At 37.6% G+C, this 18,711-nt stretch overlaps 4 protein-coding genes across 6 annotated transcripts; all 4 read left to right on the forward strand.

Annotated features, from left to right (window-relative positions):
• Positions 1 to 1,064: 1,064 nt before the first annotated feature.
• On the forward strand, positions 1,065 to 3,852 carry LOC117604731 (dopaminechrome tautomerase). Its single transcript, XM_034325142.2, has 6 exons — positions 1,065 to 1,179; positions 1,876 to 2,362; positions 2,442 to 2,544; positions 2,617 to 2,705; positions 3,244 to 3,536; positions 3,600 to 3,852. Exons 1-6 carry the CDS (start codon positions 1,175 to 1,177, stop codon positions 3,850 to 3,852), a joined length of 1,230 nt encoding a protein of 409 aa, XP_034181033.2. The 5' UTR covers positions 1,065 to 1,174.
• Positions 3,853 to 4,751: 899 nt separating this feature from the next.
• Y-e3 (yellow-e3) lies at positions 4,752 to 8,026 on the forward strand. Its single transcript, XM_076690341.1, has 6 exons — positions 4,752 to 4,902; positions 5,960 to 6,235; positions 6,314 to 6,492; positions 6,790 to 7,253; positions 7,330 to 7,573; positions 7,649 to 8,026. The coding sequence occupies exons 2-6, from the start codon at positions 6,007 to 6,009 to the stop codon at positions 7,838 to 7,840; spliced, it is 1,308 nt and encodes a 435-aa protein (XP_076546456.1). The 5' UTR covers positions 4,752 to 4,902; positions 5,960 to 6,006; the 3' UTR covers positions 7,841 to 8,026.
• Positions 8,027 to 8,884: 858 nt separating this feature from the next.
• Positions 8,885 to 10,594, forward strand: Mrjp9 (major royal jelly protein 9). 2 transcript variants are annotated; one of them, XM_076690344.1, is made up of 6 exons: positions 8,885 to 8,970; positions 9,052 to 9,430; positions 9,494 to 9,709; positions 9,781 to 10,052; positions 10,117 to 10,249; positions 10,319 to 10,594. In XM_076690344.1, the coding sequence occupies exons 2-6, from the start codon at positions 9,056 to 9,058 to the stop codon at positions 10,538 to 10,540; spliced, it is 1,218 nt and encodes a 405-aa protein (XP_076546459.1). In that variant the 5' UTR covers positions 8,885 to 8,970; positions 9,052 to 9,055; the 3' UTR covers positions 10,541 to 10,594. The 2 variants fall into 2 exon arrangements, with proteins under 2 accessions (XP_076546459.1, XP_076546458.1); XM_076690343.1 differs by having other exon boundaries at positions 8,888 to 9,430; positions 10,319 to 10,593.
• A 975-nt stretch (positions 10,595 to 11,569) lies between these two features.
• On the forward strand, positions 11,570 to 18,659 carry Y-h (yellow-h). Of its 2 annotated transcripts, none has more exons than XM_034332648.2 (6): positions 11,570 to 11,841; positions 12,802 to 13,025; positions 15,859 to 15,998; positions 16,146 to 16,478; positions 16,554 to 16,803; positions 16,871 to 18,659. In XM_034332648.2, exons 1-6 carry the CDS (start codon positions 11,819 to 11,821, stop codon positions 17,809 to 17,811), a joined length of 1,911 nt encoding a protein of 636 aa, XP_034188539.2. In that variant the 5' UTR covers positions 11,570 to 11,818; the 3' UTR covers positions 17,812 to 18,659. The 2 variants fall into 2 exon arrangements, with proteins under 2 accessions (XP_034188539.2, XP_034188550.2); XM_034332659.2 differs by lacking the exon at positions 11,570 to 11,841 and adding an exon at positions 12,476 to 12,531.
• Positions 18,660 to 18,711: the final 52 nt, after the last annotated feature.

Here is an 18,711-nt window from a genome sequence, read left to right on the forward strand (position 1 = left end):
AAATTGAAATTTGCAATTCTGAGTATTTCATTGGAATTTTTATTGAACAATGCTATCAGGTGACAAATGATCTTCGTTATTAATCGTTTAATATTCGCTATCTTTCGCATGATCAATCATAGAGGGCGGAAAACAAGGAGATTTCGTTACTTCCGTTCTTCCGTGGGAGTGTCAGCGACCCCCATAGACCCCGTAATTCTCATGGTATTTCAAGTCGACCAGATTACACAAGCCTAAAACGCTTTATTCTCCACCAGACCAGTATTGCATTTACGCAATGCATTTTCTACTCTATAATTTTCTTTGATCTTGATATTTTCTTCACCCAGAATCTCTCCTATTTTTTCAGATTTCAACAGGTTTCCACGTTTTATAGAACATTTATGTTTTTATAATTTAAAATGGAACTATTCAAAAATTGATATTTCTAATTCACGAAATTAAATTAAGCGTATAATAAAGTCACGAATACGTGATTAAAATCACAATTACACAGTTGTGACCGGTATGCGAAAGAAAATCGCATGTACGAACTAAGCTGTTAGTAAATGTTATGTGGAAGTCCTTGATACGTAACCCCGATCGAAAGTCCCCGGAACTAAAGAACCGCACCCAGTGCTATAGGTACAACCTACGTTTTTGGACATTGTTTAATCACGATAGTACCACTACTTTCGTAATACTTGAAATAAATGGGACGGGAACAATATCTTTATTAAGGACTTGTATCCAAATTTAAAATTTATAAGAATATTAACCCTTTGAGCTAGTTCCCATTTTGTACAAAAATTTATATATATCTAAACTTGTAATTTCTGAAAGTTTATATACCTAATTACCAAAGATCACAGGAGATCTAATGATCCAATGCCACGATGGATCGTAACCTTTTCTCGAAATCGCACCCACCTGGAGTTATGGGTGTGAAGGATCGATCGACGTAAGTAGACGGGCGTACAAACGTGTATGGTTGCACAATGTGTTGATTTGTGCTTTGTGGTTGCCTCCTGTCTCCAAACGCCTAGGATCTGACTCGAGGTAAGAAAATTAGACCAGTCGTTGTTCAGACACCGGGACCTGATACACGCTCGGTCTATAGACTTGCAGTTTTACTTCGAGCTCTTTCCAGAACTACTCTGTGTTTCTACAAATCAATTCCTATAATCTTCGCATCATGAGGTTGGTGCTTCTTTTTTTTTTTTTATTTTAATTTTGTAACAGTTGCACCGCTTTGAAATATTTGAAAAGGTGTTAGTTCGAGTGCAGGTGATTCAACCCTTTGAGTACTGAATTTTCTTGCAACAGTGAATTCGTATTATAAATCGAATTATTAATTCCAAGAAAGGAATGCTTTTCTTTAAGACTGCATTGCACGTGAGTTCGCACTAGACGCAGCCTCGTATTTGCATAATTCTTGTAATATATTCACCGCCAAGACGGAAACATCCGATTCGTTCAAGATCAAGTTCGAGGGAAAGCTTTTCCAATAATACCATAATCCTTGTTTGAATTGTAAAATGAAAGATTATCATTCTTCCGTGGAATATAACTTGAGAAATGCCTTGTTAATGAATTCAAAATCAACATCATTGTTTCGCGCGCATTGCGATCATCGATCGTGTAAGAAAACCTCGCCAGAAATTCAGAGCATGAAGGCTGTAACATTTACACTTTAAGATCTATCGCTTTCGAGTATAGTCGTAAATATCACTGTGAAAAGATTCTTGAAATATCTCTTGCATCATAAATAATAATTAGGTGCAAGTAGGTGGTAACACGAAAGTATGCAACTTATGTCGGTAATTTCTGGAGTTACAGAAACACCTATGGTCATAATTCATGGAAATTAATTAAAATAATAATTATTCCTCACAGGATCTTAGTTTTCGTCCTCCTAGCAGGGTTTTCCTCCGCAGAGGTTCTCCAAACCATAGCTCAATGGCCTCTGATGGACTTCGCCCTACCCTACGATCGAGGATTTCTAAATCAATATCGTCCCGAAAACGTAGTACCTACTGGGATTGAAATCGGTTGGGATAAGATCTTCGTCACCATTCCAAGGTTAAGAGCTGGGGTACCATCGACCTTGAACTATATCCCGAGGAATCTTCCGCTAGAAAGTAGCCCGCAACTTCAAGCGTATCCATCATGGGACTGGCACAGCGCTGGAAAGGGAGACTTGAATTGTTCGAAGCTGATCTCTGTCTACAGATCGAGGCTAGACAGGTGTAATAGATTGTGGGTGCTGGATAGTGGTGTAATGACGTCGATCGATGACTTCATGCCGGTTTGTATGCCGAAAATTATGGTGTTCGACTTGCAAACTGACCAATTGGTGCGACAGTACACCTTTCCACGAGAGGTAATTTCTTTATAGATTCTATTTATAATTAATGCACTTTCAGTTACTCTAATTGAAAATATTATATTTTTCTCTTCAGGTACTAAGGCCCAACACGTTACTGACGAATCTGATCATCGACGATGTATCAGCAACCACCTGTGACGATGTGTTTATTTATATGAGCGACACCGTAGGACCTGGTTTGTGTTTCGAAATTTCTAATTATAAATTTTCATGCCCAATTTCATTTTTAATGCAACATTTTTCTTCAGGTATATTGGTATTTGATGGAGCTACTGATAGGAGTTGGCGAGTGATGCACGCCTCCATGTATCCACATCCAGATTATTCCATGTACAGGGTAAGATTTATAAGGCAAACAGTTTTTTAATTAAGCAAGTATTTATTTCTAATTAGATGGAATACTGTGTGTAAGCTAAATTGATTTATACGAGCAATTAAATCAGCTCAATTAAGTGTACGGTTAATTCTTCAATAATTCTTAACTGTACGGTTTTTACATCACTCGAATTTTAGCGATCAATTTACGCGCGCATGGGTTGCGAGATAAATGGTAGACCCTGTATTTACGCGGTTAGTTCAAGCTTTGTAATTCGCGCCTCGATATCGTTTCTTGCTAATGCCTGTTTTATTATCCAGAAAATTTCGAGGAATTTCACGGTGAATAGATCGTTTCACGCACTGTGAAAATTTGTGGGAAGTCATCGCTCGATACAAGCAATGATATTTTCTTTTTATTATGCGGAATGGAATTTTAAATGTATGATCAAGATAAGAAGAGAATATTAATTCACTTATGAAATTATCGAGTTTCTTTTTTGATCGATGTATTTTCCAACTACCAACTACGGATTATTGATAAAAATACTTTTCTCTAGATTGGCAGTGACACGTTTGAACTGATGGATGGGGTGGTCGGCTTAGCTTTTTCCGCAAAACAGGGGTTGGTTTATTACCAACCCCTGGCGACGGATCGTCTGTTCAGCGTACCAAGCACTGCCCTTCAAGCTGGTCCTCCAGCATTTGGAGAACAATTACCAGTGACCTTGGTAGGAAGAAAATCGAGTCAAGGTCTCGCGTTGGTCGTCGACCCTCGAGATGATACAATTCTCTTTTCACCATTAACCGAAGTGGCAATTGCTGCCTGGCAACCGCAAACCAATCGACAAAGGTATTCCTATCATTTTGCGATAGTCCTAGAATCATAGAGCTAACGATTCTGATTCTTTTTCAGAATCTTGGCATACAGTCCAGAGAAGCTGCAATTCGTGGCGGAAATTCGATGGGCTGATCACGATAAAGGTAATTTTTGGATAATGAGCACCAGGTTCCAGAAGTTCTTCCGAAAAGAGGTCAACGTCCGCGATATCAACATACGAATCATGAGGCTAACGCCTGTGCAACTTCCATTGAAACACGCGATTCTTAATTCGTACACTCAATCGTCGTTTCCCTTAAATTTTTATAACAACACATTAGGGTTCTAATTAAAAACTCAGGGGCGATAGGTAAAATAAAAATCAGTATTACAATATTTATACCTATTTTACATTATACAAGAAATTACCTCTACATTTAAATACCAATTTCTTAAAAATATTTATGGATCGTCGATAATCTATGCGATTTAAATTTTCAAAAAATAAAGAAATATGTAAATTTATCGAAAGTGATTCTCTGAATATTTAGCATCAAACAGAGGGAAATTTTTACGATCTGATGACACTCGTCATCTCAAGGTTCGCTCATCTCTAATTGATAAGTATTACGTATGCAGATGCAATTATGCAATCACAATCAAAAGCGTTTGACGCGTATTGATTGTGGAATAATAATCCATGTAAACAATCGATCAACTCAAGTTATTTAACAGCACGACCGTCATGGGTCAAATTTAACTCCTTCGATTTGGAAAAATACCCAACACCTTTTTTAATATCTTACCTTGTTTTTGTTCCTAAGTTTGCAAATTAAAAAATTCCACACTAAATTTAAAAACTGGAAACTTCTATTTCTTATCAGGGCCGGCCCTGAAATTTCGGGGGTCTGAGGCGAACTTCTAAAAAGGGCCTCTTCACATATATGATATAAAAAAAAGTAGCTCAAATAAAATTCATAAAATTAACATTAAAGCTTGTATAACTAATTTAGATTAATATTCAAGTAAACATTATTCTTCTTGCATTCTTAGACGCAAAATCGTCTTATGGGGGGCCTGCTTCTTATCAAAATCAAACAAAATAATCGGTAAACTCGTTGTAATTATACCAACTAACAAACCTGTTTGATGGCCATGACCAGAAAAGACCACGATATTCGAGGAAACTTGCTCGACCTACTGGAATTCACCGAAGAGATGATTAACTGGGATCGTTGCTCCACGAGAATCGTTGTCTCTTCAGTCGATCCTCGAACGCTGCGAGGGAAGCAACGTTCTGCTCCGTTTCTTTTATCTCTCTAAAACGTGAAACATAAAAACTGTTTGAAAATCATTTCGTATCATTCGAATCAATGGAAATGTTGTGGTCGTAAGACGGGTAAGTAGAGTAGCACTGATATTGGGAACTTTTTATCAAACATCTGAGATTTGAATATTATTATGTAAGATGATTACTGAAAGTTGGAATGAAATTTATTTTAAGTACCAATGTCACGGTGGTCATTGATTAAAATTCAAATTTTGTGCAATTCAAACGTGGAAGATAAACTTTGAATAGAGTTAGCATTACTTTAAAGAGACTTAAAAAGTGTGCGTTAGATTTTCTCTTAGAAAAGAAATTAACCTTCTGAGACAATGGAAATGTTGTAAAAAACCTTCGAAAGTGAACGTTTATCAAGATCGCGTGTGCTGAGTGGTACAAAGTTTTTCAGCACAATTATCACACAGGGATTATCCAGTTATTAAACAACAAGTTTCGTTGTCTGATGATTGGCAACCTTTCGAGGTCGATCATGATTTCAGGAAGCATTAATGATCGAATTTCGTGGATCGAAGTCGGTTAGATGGTAATGCTTATCGGGGTTTTTCCCTAAGTGGTGAAAGTTTTAAGGAGAGAAAGAGCCAGGTGACACCGAAATGATATCACGATCGCGAGAAAACGGTGTTAAGCTGTGCCGAACGATCGACGATTTAAATAGTCTTTTGTGATTTGCGAGGGACTCATTTACTTGGAGAAATTTGGGTCACTTTGAGATGCTTGTTCCAAGTGAAATTTAAAAAGAAATTTGTAAAATTGATCCATGGGTTAATATAAATTCTTAATTAACGTAAATAATCCAGTAATTTTTCTTAAGAAAATAAGAATGAACGTCTGGTGAACATTACGCAATCCATTGACACAATGTTCAATGACAAAATTTGAATATCACACTCTTGAGCATTTATTGTTCAGCAAACACCTGAACGTTTGTAATTCATCATCTCTTCTTTAATCGCTGTTTTATTATAAAATATCTCTTTTGTCGAAACAGAGGTGTCTTTTTAAAAATCATGACTCAAGAGAGATAAGATCCTTCAAATTGGAAAACAAGCTTCACAATGACAAGATTCTGTACAATAGCGTCTGCTAAGATTTCTAATTTTAACAATTGCAGAGAACGCATCTAGGTATCATTTTCTCGGCGAATAATCGTCGAATCACATGGAAATAATAACTCTATTGCGATTTCATTCGAAAATGAGGCTTTGCTGGACGATTTTATTCTTGATAATCTTTGATGCAAGAGCGCATGAAAAGCTGAAGATTATATACTCTTGGAAGGCTTTGGAATTTTTATTTCCAAACCAGTTTGCCAAAGAAGTGGCAATTAAAAATGGAGAGTTTATACCCGGCGCACCAGTGCCCATCGACGTTGACGTCTACAATGGAGGTGAATAAAATTATTGAATAATTTCTAGCCTCTATTGTGTCAACAAAATAAAATTTTGCATCTGAAATAATATTCAAGGGCACCAGTCGACGGTGTTCGTCGCAATTCCAAGATTTCAAAAAGGGGTGCCAGTGACTTTGGGCTACGTTACTGACAAGGTATCTACAGATGGCAACCCTTTAATCGCACCCTTTCCAAATTGGGAGTACAACGCCATAGGGAACTGTGATATGATCACCAGTGTCTACAGAATGCAGGTACTCGAAACCTTTTCCTAAATGATTAGATTAAACTGTGACAGAACAATGACAACGAGAATTATTGTTATTTTCATGGGCAATACCCGATTACTAATCACCCTTCTATCGTATGTGCGGAAATTCCTATTATTACTCATGTAGTAGAATTTCAGTGGAAACGAAGTAAGCGATAAGTTATCTGCAAAGCTACTTTCAATAACTACTTTGTTATTTTTCACCTAGGGACTTGTAGTATCTTGTAAATGCATTTTCAAACATTGAATTATGGTTAACAAAAAATATTTTTTTACTTAGATAGACCAATGCGATCGTTTATGGGTCCTCGACACCGGAGTAGTGGAGGAGACAAAAGTCTGCCCACCAAAATTACACGTGTTTTCCTTACGCAAAGGCACGCTGATCACTCGCTATACCTTTCCTCGTGATCATTACAAAGAAGATTCTTTGCACGTAACCGTGGCTGTCGACGTTCGCAATCCGGAACACGACTGCAAAGACACGTTTGCTTACATCGCCGATGTGACCGGATTCGCATTGATCGTCTACGATCATCGTAATTCGCGATCTTGGAAGATCAACAACAATTTGTTTTATCCATACCCACCTCACGGTACTTTCAATATCAAGGATGTGACGTTCGATCTTATGGATGGGATCCTGGGTCTGGCGGTGGGTCCCCTTCGAAACGACGACAGGATACTTTATTTTCATTCTCTGGCCAGCAGGGTCGAGTCACGGGTGTCTACTTCTGTAATTAGGTGAATAACAATTTTCAATGATTTCATTTTCAAAGGTTAGCAGTTTAAAATTATACTTCATTTGCGTTAAACGTAGGAATTATACACTGTTTCGTGACAATCCCGAGGCTGCAGCGAGGTCGTTCATCGCGTATGAAGGAGAACGAGCATCGCAATCGGTGGCTCAGGCTATGGATCGTCGTGGAGTACTTTTCTTTGGTCTTCTATCTGATCTAGCGATTGGTTGTTGGAACAGCAAGCATTTTCCTAATTATGGAGGTCCTAATAACGAGATACTTGTTACCGATTCGGAAACATTGCAATTTCCATCAGGTTTGAAGGTACGAACGCCACTTGATTCTGAGTTATCTGAAAAAGAATTGTTATATTAAATTAGAAAATCGAAAACTTTCCAGATCATCATCTCGAAGAAAGGAAAACAAGAATTATGGGTCCTCTCAGCGTCCTTTCAAAAATACATGAGTGGTTCGTTACATAGTAATGAAACGAACTTTATAATTCAAGCTGGTTTCGTGGACGAACTGGTTCGTGGTACCAAATGTGACGTGTCTGCTTTGGATAGTAGAGGCTTTCAATTTCCGAAATGAACATCCTGGCACCACGAGCAGTTTTTTAAAAATGATTTCGAGAATTTCTGGTGGAGATACTCGATTTTCGCTAATAATTATTCCAGGTCTTTCTATTCGCGAAACTACTTCGAAAATCATTATTAACACCTTATCTATTATTTATAGACCTTGTTAATTTATGAAATTAAAAAATTTGGAACAGGTTACTACTCGTGGTGCTGAATTAGTGTTAAATTAATAGTATTCTAAGATTGTATTAAAAATTTGGCTGTCATTATTTATTGTTGTGTGTGAAGAATGACTAGTTCCTAATTAAAATATAATTGATTATAGTTAACAGTTTAAGATATTCATTAATGTAAATAAAAGTTTAAATACCAGCGAATCTAACGTTAATTCTGTTCTATTTATTTCACATTCCTTCCTAATTTGATAAAACTCGAAATAAGAATGAAATTTGCTAGAAAAGTATAATTACTGAAATCAAACATTTCTGGGAAAGTAGTTCGATAAAATTCGAAATAAGAATGAAATTTGCTAGAAAAGCATAATTACTGAAATCAAACATTTCTGGGAAAGTAGTTTCTCTGTAATAATACATTTTCAAGTGCCTATCTTTTGTTATCTTTGAAAAGCTTTTAGTGTTTCAACCTAAAATATTTTAAAACTACTGCGATTTGGAAAAAGATATTATACTTTATTACAATTATTGCGATTCATAATTCATTTACTTCTAATTTTATTAATTTTTCTATGACATTATTAGCGAAAAATAATGTGCATCTATTTCAATGTAAACATTGCAACGTTTGCCTTGAAACACTCGTGCAATAGGATTAAATGATTTACATACGTTGCGCTTCTACGTTTCACAGAACGTTATCAACGTTCGTTAGGCAATTACCTGACGCATTTTAAATACACTAAAAGCTTAGTCCTGCCAGTCCCGAGGAAAAAGTAAACGTTTTATTTTTCCTCCTATACTTATCTCGTTTTAGTATTATCTGGTCTAAATACAGAAGGTCATTATTGCTACTTGTATTTATTGCCTGAACTCATGCATGCGTTGCTCATTCATTTGTTTGACTTCTTTCCTTAAAAAATCAACTGCACATTTCTTCTATTGAGAACAAACAAAAATACAATTCGTAGATAGTGTATAAATCTCATAAAGTGATTTATTTTCTAAATAAATAACGCTTTGCTTTCACTCGAACAATTTAATCCAGAAACATGAAGGCGTCCTGGTTGCTGCTATTATGTTTCGCTGCAGTTTCTTTCCAAAATGCAGTTGCAGTTTCAAAGAAAGAAGCTATGAAAGTGATAAAGGAATGGAAGTACATGGATTACAAATACGACAGTGAAGAACAGAAACAGTCTGCCATAAACTCCGGCGAATACAATTACAAAAATTGCTTTCCCATAGATGTTGATCGATGGAATGGTAAAACTTTCGTCACCGTCATCAGAGACGAAGGTGTGCCCTCATCTTTGAACACCGTATCGAAGGAAATGGGTAAGGGTGGTCCACTACTCACCCCATACCCTGATTGGAGTTGGGCTAGTACTAGCAGTTGCAACAATATTATAAGCGTTTACAGAGTTGCGGTAAGTGGGAAAATAATTTTTGTAAACGATCAATTAATCAATTTTAATCGAAACGATACTCAGATCGACAGGTGCGATAGACTATGGGTCCTGGACACAGGAGTAAAGGGCTCGGACAGAATATGTCCTGCGAAATTGCTCATCTTCTATTTGCCAACTTCAAAATTGATAAAAAGGGTCACAATACCTGATAACATCGCGATGAACACAACGACGGGACAAGGTCTCTTAGTAACACCAGTCGTTCAAACTTTCGGACGTGGCTGCCAGAAAACATTTGTAAGTGTTATAACGATTTCAAGCCGTGAATAATGATTTATCGAGCCGTTTATGGGAAATAATATTTACAGGTCTATATATCAGACGTCGAAGGCCACGGTTTAATATTCTACGATGGTTCATCTTTCCGTCGAATAACATCGACTGCTTTGGATTACGATCCGAAAGCCACGGTTTACACGATTCAAAAAGAAAGTTTCACATTGCAAGATGGTCCTGTAGGAATGGCCTTATCCCCTATTTCCGGGAATATTTACTACAGTCCAATGTCCAGCTTTAATTTGGACAGCGTTAACACTCGGTCCATCGTTGAATCAGGGGGGACTGACGTGTGGTTCAAAGAGTAAGACCTTAATCAACGGTACAAAATGCTAATTAATTTTTCTTTAACATCTAATTAATTTTAGGTACAAAAATATTTTGTGGACTCAATCGAGTGCTAAAGCAATGTCAGACACTGGAATTCTGTTCTTTGGACTTGTCAATAATACTTCCATCGGTTGCTGGAACGAATACAGGCAACTTAGAAGACCAAACATTGTTAGTACTATTAACAATCTATGTTTATTATTGTTTAATCGAATTAATTGTTTGTTAATTTGATTACAGGATGTGGTTGCCCTTAATGAAGAGAATCTCCAATTCACCAGCGGTTTGAAAGTTAAGAGCTGTGCCGGAAGAGAAGAATTATATGCGATGACTAATAGATACCAAAAAATCGCGACTGGAAGTATAAATTTCAACCAGATTAATTTCCGAATATTGAAAGGAGACGTGTTTACTTTAATCCAGAACACTCGTTGCCAACCAGAACGTTATCGATACTATTAGTTTGTATTTCTGATGCAGAGTGTAAAAAATATTTAGTGAAAAATATATTTTAAAAAAACAGTAGATGTCTTAATCCTTGGAAAATTTTCAATACTATTAATTGGGATAATTTTATTCTTGATCAAAATGCTTGATAAGGTTTAATTTGTAAATTATTACATAATTACAGCGCGCATAGCATGTAGGTTCACAAACAGCCGCGGGAGTGGCGACTACCACAAGCGCACTCGACCGTGGCCACGGACAAACTACTCGGCGCGTCGCGTCGGTTCGTAGCTGACACTCACGTGGCTGCGCCTGCGCACTGTCTCTCCCCTGGCTGCGCCTGCGCGCTGTCTACCCTGCTTACTCGGGTGTTTTTCATTAATAATTCAAAAACTAAGCCTCGACGAACATTTTGGTAAAGGAAAAAGTTGTTCAGAATCACTCCACCTATCACTCCCTTGAAAGACTGCCACCCCTAATCGAACACCCTATTTAAATTTCAAAATCCAAAATGTTCAATACAAAATATCGAAAGTGAAATTACCTAATTACATAAGATCGATATTAAATCCATCAAATTCAATTTACACAATTTATTTTTTTAAATTAGATATACATCTAAATCCATTAAAAAATTTTGCAACATGACAAAAAAATTCAATTTACACAATTTTTTTTTTAAAATTAGATATACATCTAAATCCATCAAAAAATTTTGCAACATGTCAAAAAGCTTCAGTTTAATGAAGTGAAATTATTAATTACATTCGATAACTTTTAGAAATCGTAGGGAATTTCAACATAGGAATCAATAGGAACTGAAATCGAGGAAATTTAAAAAGAACATACAAGACAGTTACGGTATATCGTTTTTGGCGAGACAAGGATCTCGATGGAGTTACATGATCGATAATCAGGTTAGATTCCTCGATAACCGTTTGTTTATGTAAAATAAATAATGAAATGAGAAGGGGTGGGCGCAGAAAAACATTACTTTCCGCTTTCTCGGTTCGACCGAACCAATTTCAGTCGGACGATCGATCCTTCAGTGTCAGTTCGCGAGATAAAGTAATCACGAACGGTTCTGTACGTCAGACAACGGTACTCATCAAACACAAAAGCCAGTACTTCTTTATCCAGTCAAATGTTTTGAAAAAGTACAAACGTACATAAAATAGAACATTTTTAAATAAAAATCATTTTTCCTATTTCTGGCGGGATTTAGCGATACAAGTTTTACATAGAACTAAGGAAAGTTGCTACGGAAAGTGAAGATTTTTCTGCGCATAAGGGATGAAGGAATACAAATTGTTAAGGTAAATGAACGAATTAGTTATGCAATAAGCCTTTTCAACCGTAAGGATACGATTAAAGGAAGTATAACGCTGGTGGAAAGTGCATTTATGATGAATTCAGTCTCGGATCATTTACGAAGTCAATGAGACGAGACAGTGATTTTAGTATTATAAATTATTCTATGGATTTTCGGTCAGTTTGTTGACCATGAGAAGGTCGTTAACCCATTTGCTACCACGATCCCCAAATTTTTTGATCACTTGCAATAGGATTATATTAAATAAAATGTTAAATAAAAATTTGGCAGTTAATGGGTTAATATGAGAAGATTTTGAAAATATGAAGATAGTAAGTTTATGATTTTTATAATTGAAATACCGGAAGATATAAGGAAATTAAAAAGTACATGATTATAGTACAAAACGAGTCTGTTCCTGTTCATGAACCTTCGTTCCAATCTAGCATCTAGATAACATTCAGGAAGTTATGTTACGTACTTTTCTATTTAAATGTGCATTGGGTATTCGTTAACGAATTTGAATAGAGCGCATTCTTATGCATTCGCCACTGCGCATGCGCAGACGGTATTGGCGGAGGCGTTGCACATGGTATATAAGGATGATTCAAAGTTCGCGGCCGGTAGTGCAGCGCGCACTGCGCGCGATGCAGGTTCCGTATATGTGGATCGATTAAAAGCATTACTTTATTTCGTAAGTCTTTATGCCGCAAAGCCGCAACGAATTTGTTGCCGAAAAAGGGAACTAGTAATGAAGCATAAATTGTAACATTCCACCAGTACATAACTTTTTCTCTCTAAAATAAACAGACAAGTTTACTCACTGTATTAAAAAGTTGTACCATGAACGGTAGCGTAACGCAGTTACCGCCACATTCCAAGTTTTTTCTACGTCCTTTTCTCGGTGACCCAATTGTATCGTTTAATTGAGTTGTACGAATGATTTTTCTGTCCATTCTCGTAGGCGTTCAACGATGCGAAAAAGGAAAGGTATCGAATCGAAGCCAGGAACACTTGTCTTGCCAGACAATTGTTGGATATCCTCAGACACTCCTAAACAGACGAATAATTATGCTTATGTCTCTCCTAGCAATCAATTCGCTTACACCTGGGACAATTCTAATTCAAAGCGCCAACATGAATGCGTTAATTGGAAGGTACATGGGAAATATAGTTCTTCTAACGATGGTAAGTATTGCTAAAATTCGGCTTCATCCGGAATACTTTAGATCGTAAAATTGAAACGAGCTTCGTCGTGCGGAAACAATGACCACGAATGGTCAAAGTTACACTGTTTCCAGTTGTTGTAAAGCGAAATTGTTTACCGGAAAAATGTACGCATATAATTGTTTCGACGTTTTTTCGATGCAGCAACAATAAGTGTCGCTAATTTAGTATTGTGCAACGAAAGTTTCTTTTCTTTCGCGAATTCCATCGTTAAAATGTCACCGAACCTGTATCTTTATGGCCATCGGTAATAAACTTAATTATAACTCTGATTAATAACTGGAAGAGTTGGAATTCCTTTCCGATGAACAAGTACGAGACGCATGCGGTGCGTCATCATTATTAATACACATATCGCGACATCATCTACAAATGTATTAAGCAAGCGTGAAATGCTTCTGGCTCAAATAAGAGTAGCCAATCACCGTGGAATTTCAATTTCTTTCATATCGAATTTATCTCCGTCGGTGTATCGTTTCTACGCTCTTTTCCTCGTTTCTTCTTCACGGCATCGATCGAAGAAACGTCAGGGTTCTCACGAGAATTAATGCTGGCGTAACGATGCATTCTACCGAATAGGTAGCCCGTTTCGTAACGTCGAGACCAAACGGTTGCTTAAAACTAGCTCGAAATATCGAGCGCATCGCATCGGCGCGAGTAGCACGAGTTCGCGGAAGAAATTTTATGGGAAACACCAGCGAAGACAGCTCTAGCATGTTACAGTATAATTTACGCTTTCGTAGAACAGTAATTACCCGATGTTTCAATTAATTAAAACATCCGCGCGAACGATAAACCAGTTATGTTCACCTGTAACCTGTTATTAACTCAAATTAGCGTATTCACTTTCATATATAGGCTCTTCCAATTTACTCATAGACATTAAGTATTCATAACTGTTAACAAGTTAAGGAAGAATTATTTATGGAATTATATAAGAAATTCTAGTTTAGAGACTTGGTATGCTACACGGGTCGATATTCTGATCCCAAGGAAAGACAAAGAAGACATTCGATACTCTTGCATTGTGCAAACGTAATGGCATGGATTTGTTATTCGCGACAATAGCCGGTTAAACTTTGCAGTAGAGCTAGGATAATTGAGTACAGGCAGAAGATCCTTGCATTCTAAAATGCCATCAGCGGTCGAATAGCCTTTAACGCATTTACAAAGTTATGCGGTTAGGGGGGGTCATCGTGACTGGGCAGTACAGACTTTAATATAATCGAATAATTGAAAGAATAAAATACATTAGCATTTAGTACGTTGCAACGATGACTCTAACGTGCTCCAATTTATTCCTTTGTTAGATATTCAGATCTATGTGATCTCCATATGGAGCAAGTACTAAAACTTTCTTCTCTCATTAAAAATGAAACTGAAACGCTAATGAAGCGTTTTCGTAACTCTATCGAAATCCTGGAATATTTGGTACAGAAAAATATGTAAAATTTTACAAGATTAAACCTTAAGAAGAGAAATAGAATTTTGTGTTCCAAATATCGATGGAAGTATCAATGAATATATCTGTTAGTCGTGGGAACGTATAGAGTCCATCGTTTAGCGTGTCATATTTGGATATAGTCGATAGAAAGAGTAGGTGGTTACCTGTTCCTTGATTTCACGAGCTCCCATGAACTCGCCGCCAATGACCTATACAGCGGAGGAGAGTCTCGTAATACGGACGAGAGGGAAAATCTTCTTCGAGAGAAGGGATTCGCCATTCTCTCCATTCGTAGTACACCTAGACACACTTATGACCCGGATAGTGAATATGGCAGTCGGGTATCATCCACGCTCTCATCCCGAACGGAACATCTTCATTTGATCGTCATCTCTCGCGTTCTTCCTAACAGTTTCCACTTCTTAAGGTTTCTTTTCCCTGGTGCGAAAGAAGGTTGTTTAAAGTCAGTGGGTCACCTTGAGAAACACTCTTCCAGGTACTGGGTTCAAAGAAATTCAATGAAAAGTTTAATTATCCTTCTTGTTATTTGTTTTGTGGTGATTTGATATGGTTGAATCGGTGAACAGTACAATTAGTGTTAAAATTTATTGTAAAATTAATTAGTGTTGTTATCAAATTTAATTGTGTTCCATGAGCGAAGGACACGTTTCGTTGAGTTTCATTGATGAAATAGTAGGTCGATTTTCATGTTTTTCTCAGGGGAAAGTATCGTTAAGTGACACTGCTTACCTTGAAAGTCATCGAACCACAGAATCATCTCAATTACCGCGATCGTATTCGCTTTCCTTTTAAATTCACCGTTTCTTCCTGGATAGATCCGCGCCTACTGTGTTTAATTGATGGCTATTACGATCTGTTACGAACGGTGACGTAAGGTGTCCGTTTTAACACGATTAACGCTTAATTATAATTTTCATCGTGCAATTTCACGGTGAATGAAATCGTTCTTACTTTCTAAAAGAATTATAAAATTATAAAAGTTATTTAACACTTTGACTGCCGCCATGTATGGGTGACGCTTGAATTTCGATAAGAATCCATCACTCGTATTATTAGGAATTCTTTAAATAATTGATTAGAAATACTCGTATTAGATACTTGAAATTGTGGATTAAAATATAATGAAGTATTTTGAAGATAACGTTTTAACGTGGCAGTCAAAGTGTTAATATTGATTTCATAATCAAATGATTATCAAATCGAGACAGCTTCGAATAGTTACGTATTGGTAATGCAATCAGGATAACCGGGTCAACGTGAACTTCCAGTTGAGAAATCGGTCATCGAAGGTCGTTCCTACACACGCATTGAAATCTCCGTTCTTTGCAGGTATGGGGAACGTTAAGCCATGGTTACTATCCATGTGCCTTCTCAGTTTGCAGCAGTTTGCCATTCAGCCTGGTAGCAATGCGCTTTCACGTGATCTTGAAACATCTACAGAGAAAAGTGTACCTCCGACTTATCGATCAGTACGAACTCACCTTTTTTTTCATTTGAAATTTAAACTTTAAGCTTGAATTTAATATATCATAGGTACCATTTCGTGATACCTTTAAGTCATGAAATTGTATCGAACTTTCTCTATTACGAAATTGACTCTACCCTCTTTTCAACAGTCTCTAAAGAATTACAAGACTCTGATATCGAGTCACGACGAACTTCCCGGTCACATAACTTGCATCTCGCCTAAACCAGAGGAAAATGTATTGGACACGTTGTCCACCACTCCTGAATACAACAATCATCTGTACGGTTCGACGCCAGATTCGAGCGAGTATTTTCTAAGCAACTTCGACAGAAGTAAATTTCGTCCAAGACCATCTGGAAGGAATTTGAACATGTTCAAGAACGATCCTCAATTGTTGAATCAGCTTGAAACTCATGGACTGAACTATGACCCTGGTCGAGGACAAGTGGAGGATGATTACGTTGGTCCTGCCATGGAGCTAGTAAATTTTCAAAATTAAAATTCGACTATTTAAACACAGAAAACAGAATATATAAGATTCTGTTATTTTTCGTAGATTTTTGCTTGGTCCACTATCGATTATACGTACGACAGTATCGAGGCTAGGGATTCGGCCATCTTCGTCGGAGATTTCATCGCGGAGAATAATCTACCTCTTGGCCTTGAGATTTGGAAGAACAAGGTCTTCATCACGCTTCCAAAATGGAAAGATGGAATTCCAGTTACGTTGGCCTATGTTCCTAAGAACTCGAAGACGAAGAGTCCAAAGTTGAGACCCTATCCGGACTGGGGATGGCATCAGCCAGGTGATTTGAAGCTTCGATTTATCCTGGGCCTGAAACAGAAAAAAAATTATGTTAGTACAATTTTCAGGTAACTGCGAGGGTTTAACATCGGTCTTCAGGGTCCAAGTCGACGAGTGTGATCGCCTCTGGGTGCTGGACTCCGGCAAGGTGGACGTAGCAATGGGTGGGAAACAAGTCTGTCCTCCGGCCATCTTCATCTTCGATCTGAACACAGACACTTTAATCAGGAAGTACATTCTACCGGAAGATCAAGTGAAAGAAGATTCTTTATACACAAACATCGTCGTTGACATCAGGAATGAAGACTGTAATTCAGCAGTGGCCTACGCCTCCGATGTCTTCAGATACGGACTACTAGTCTACGACTTCTTCAAGGACTCCTCCTTCAGATTTCAACACCACTATTTCTACCCAGATCCCTTGGCCTCCAAATACGAGCTCCATGGTGTGAAATTCCAATGGACAGACGGTATCTTCGGAATCGCTTTGAGTCCTGTGGACATCCACAACGACAGGACCTTGTTTTTCCATCCCATGTCCAGTTTCCGCGAGTTTGCGGTCTCCACATCTATCCTGAGGGACAAGAAAACGGTCGAAGACAACACGGATTACTTCATGCCCATTGGCAGACCCAGAGCCAAGGACTACGGCCATTCTTCAGGGTCTGTGGTAGACAGGAACGGTGTGATGTTCTTCAACATGGTCACCAGAGACTCTGTCTGGTGCTGGGACACCAGGAAGGAATATATCCCTCAGAACCTTGGTGTCATTGGCACCAGTAATTTATCTTTAGTCTTTCCAAACGATATCAAGGTCGATCATGAATACGATCAAAATGTCTGGTTACTTTCTAACAGACTGGCCACGTATCTTTATGGAAGCGTGGATAGCAGCAAGGTTAATTACAGAGTGTTCAAGGCTAATGCCAAAGAAGCTATCAAGGATACTGTATGCGATCCTAATCACGTGGTGTTTAGTTCTGAACACGGTTACGACGAGACATGCTGAAGATGTCTCTGGATTGGTTTTGTATTGGGAAAATGGGACAGGGATGCTGAAGAACAGTCTCTTTGATTCTTCGAGACAAATGTGAATCGATGTTGTGATTGAGTGTTCAGGCTACCTCGAGTTATTTAACAATGAGAAATATGTACATACAAGAATTATGCAATAAGAGAAAGTGTAGCATTAAATAAATATACCATCGATGATTTAGATAAATATTGTAATGTAGGAACTTTCTTTCCTTAGGAGAAAGCATGTTCGATGATGTGTAATATTTTTGTAAAATAATTAGGTGGAATACAGCTCAATAAGGTCTTGCATAGTTCCTAATGAGATGCAGGATCTCACGAATAAAATTACTTTGTACTCTACTTTTTAGCACCTGACGCTATGCAACCCGATTTACATATACGCTTGTATTCTCCTTTGTACAGGGGTACTGTTAAATTTTTCATTATAATTAATTGAAATTTGTTACATATTTTAATTTCTTAGCACATCCGGACATCGTCTTCTCTTTATGTTATAATTCTGTGGTAATTTAAGATGGTGTTAAGTGTAGCTAATTAGGAAGTGCATCGACGCGTAGGCATTTAACTCGTCCGGTCGGAGGTAAAGAATCGTGCACTTGTTCGAATCAGTAGGTTAAAAGATGAATGATCTCTGTGAAGAGAACCGTTCCTCTCAATATTCGCAGAAGGGTTCGCCAAGTTACCGTAGGTCACGCACGTACGGTTTCAAGTAGCGCGAATCGAGGACGTGATGCATCCCATGCAATTGCATCTCTTAGCGTTCACCATCATTTTTACATTTCACTGGATCCATCGATCAGGGCCCCTATAAGAATGCAAGAAGAGTAATGATTGCTTGAATATTAATCTAAATTAGTTATACAAGCTTTAA

The sequence above is a fragment of the Osmia lignaria genome, chromosome 9 (assembly GCF_051020975.1).
Source record: "Osmia lignaria lignaria isolate PbOS001 chromosome 9, iyOsmLign1, whole genome shotgun sequence".
Classification (NCBI taxonomy): domain Eukaryota; kingdom Metazoa; phylum Arthropoda; class Insecta; order Hymenoptera; family Megachilidae; genus Osmia; species Osmia lignaria.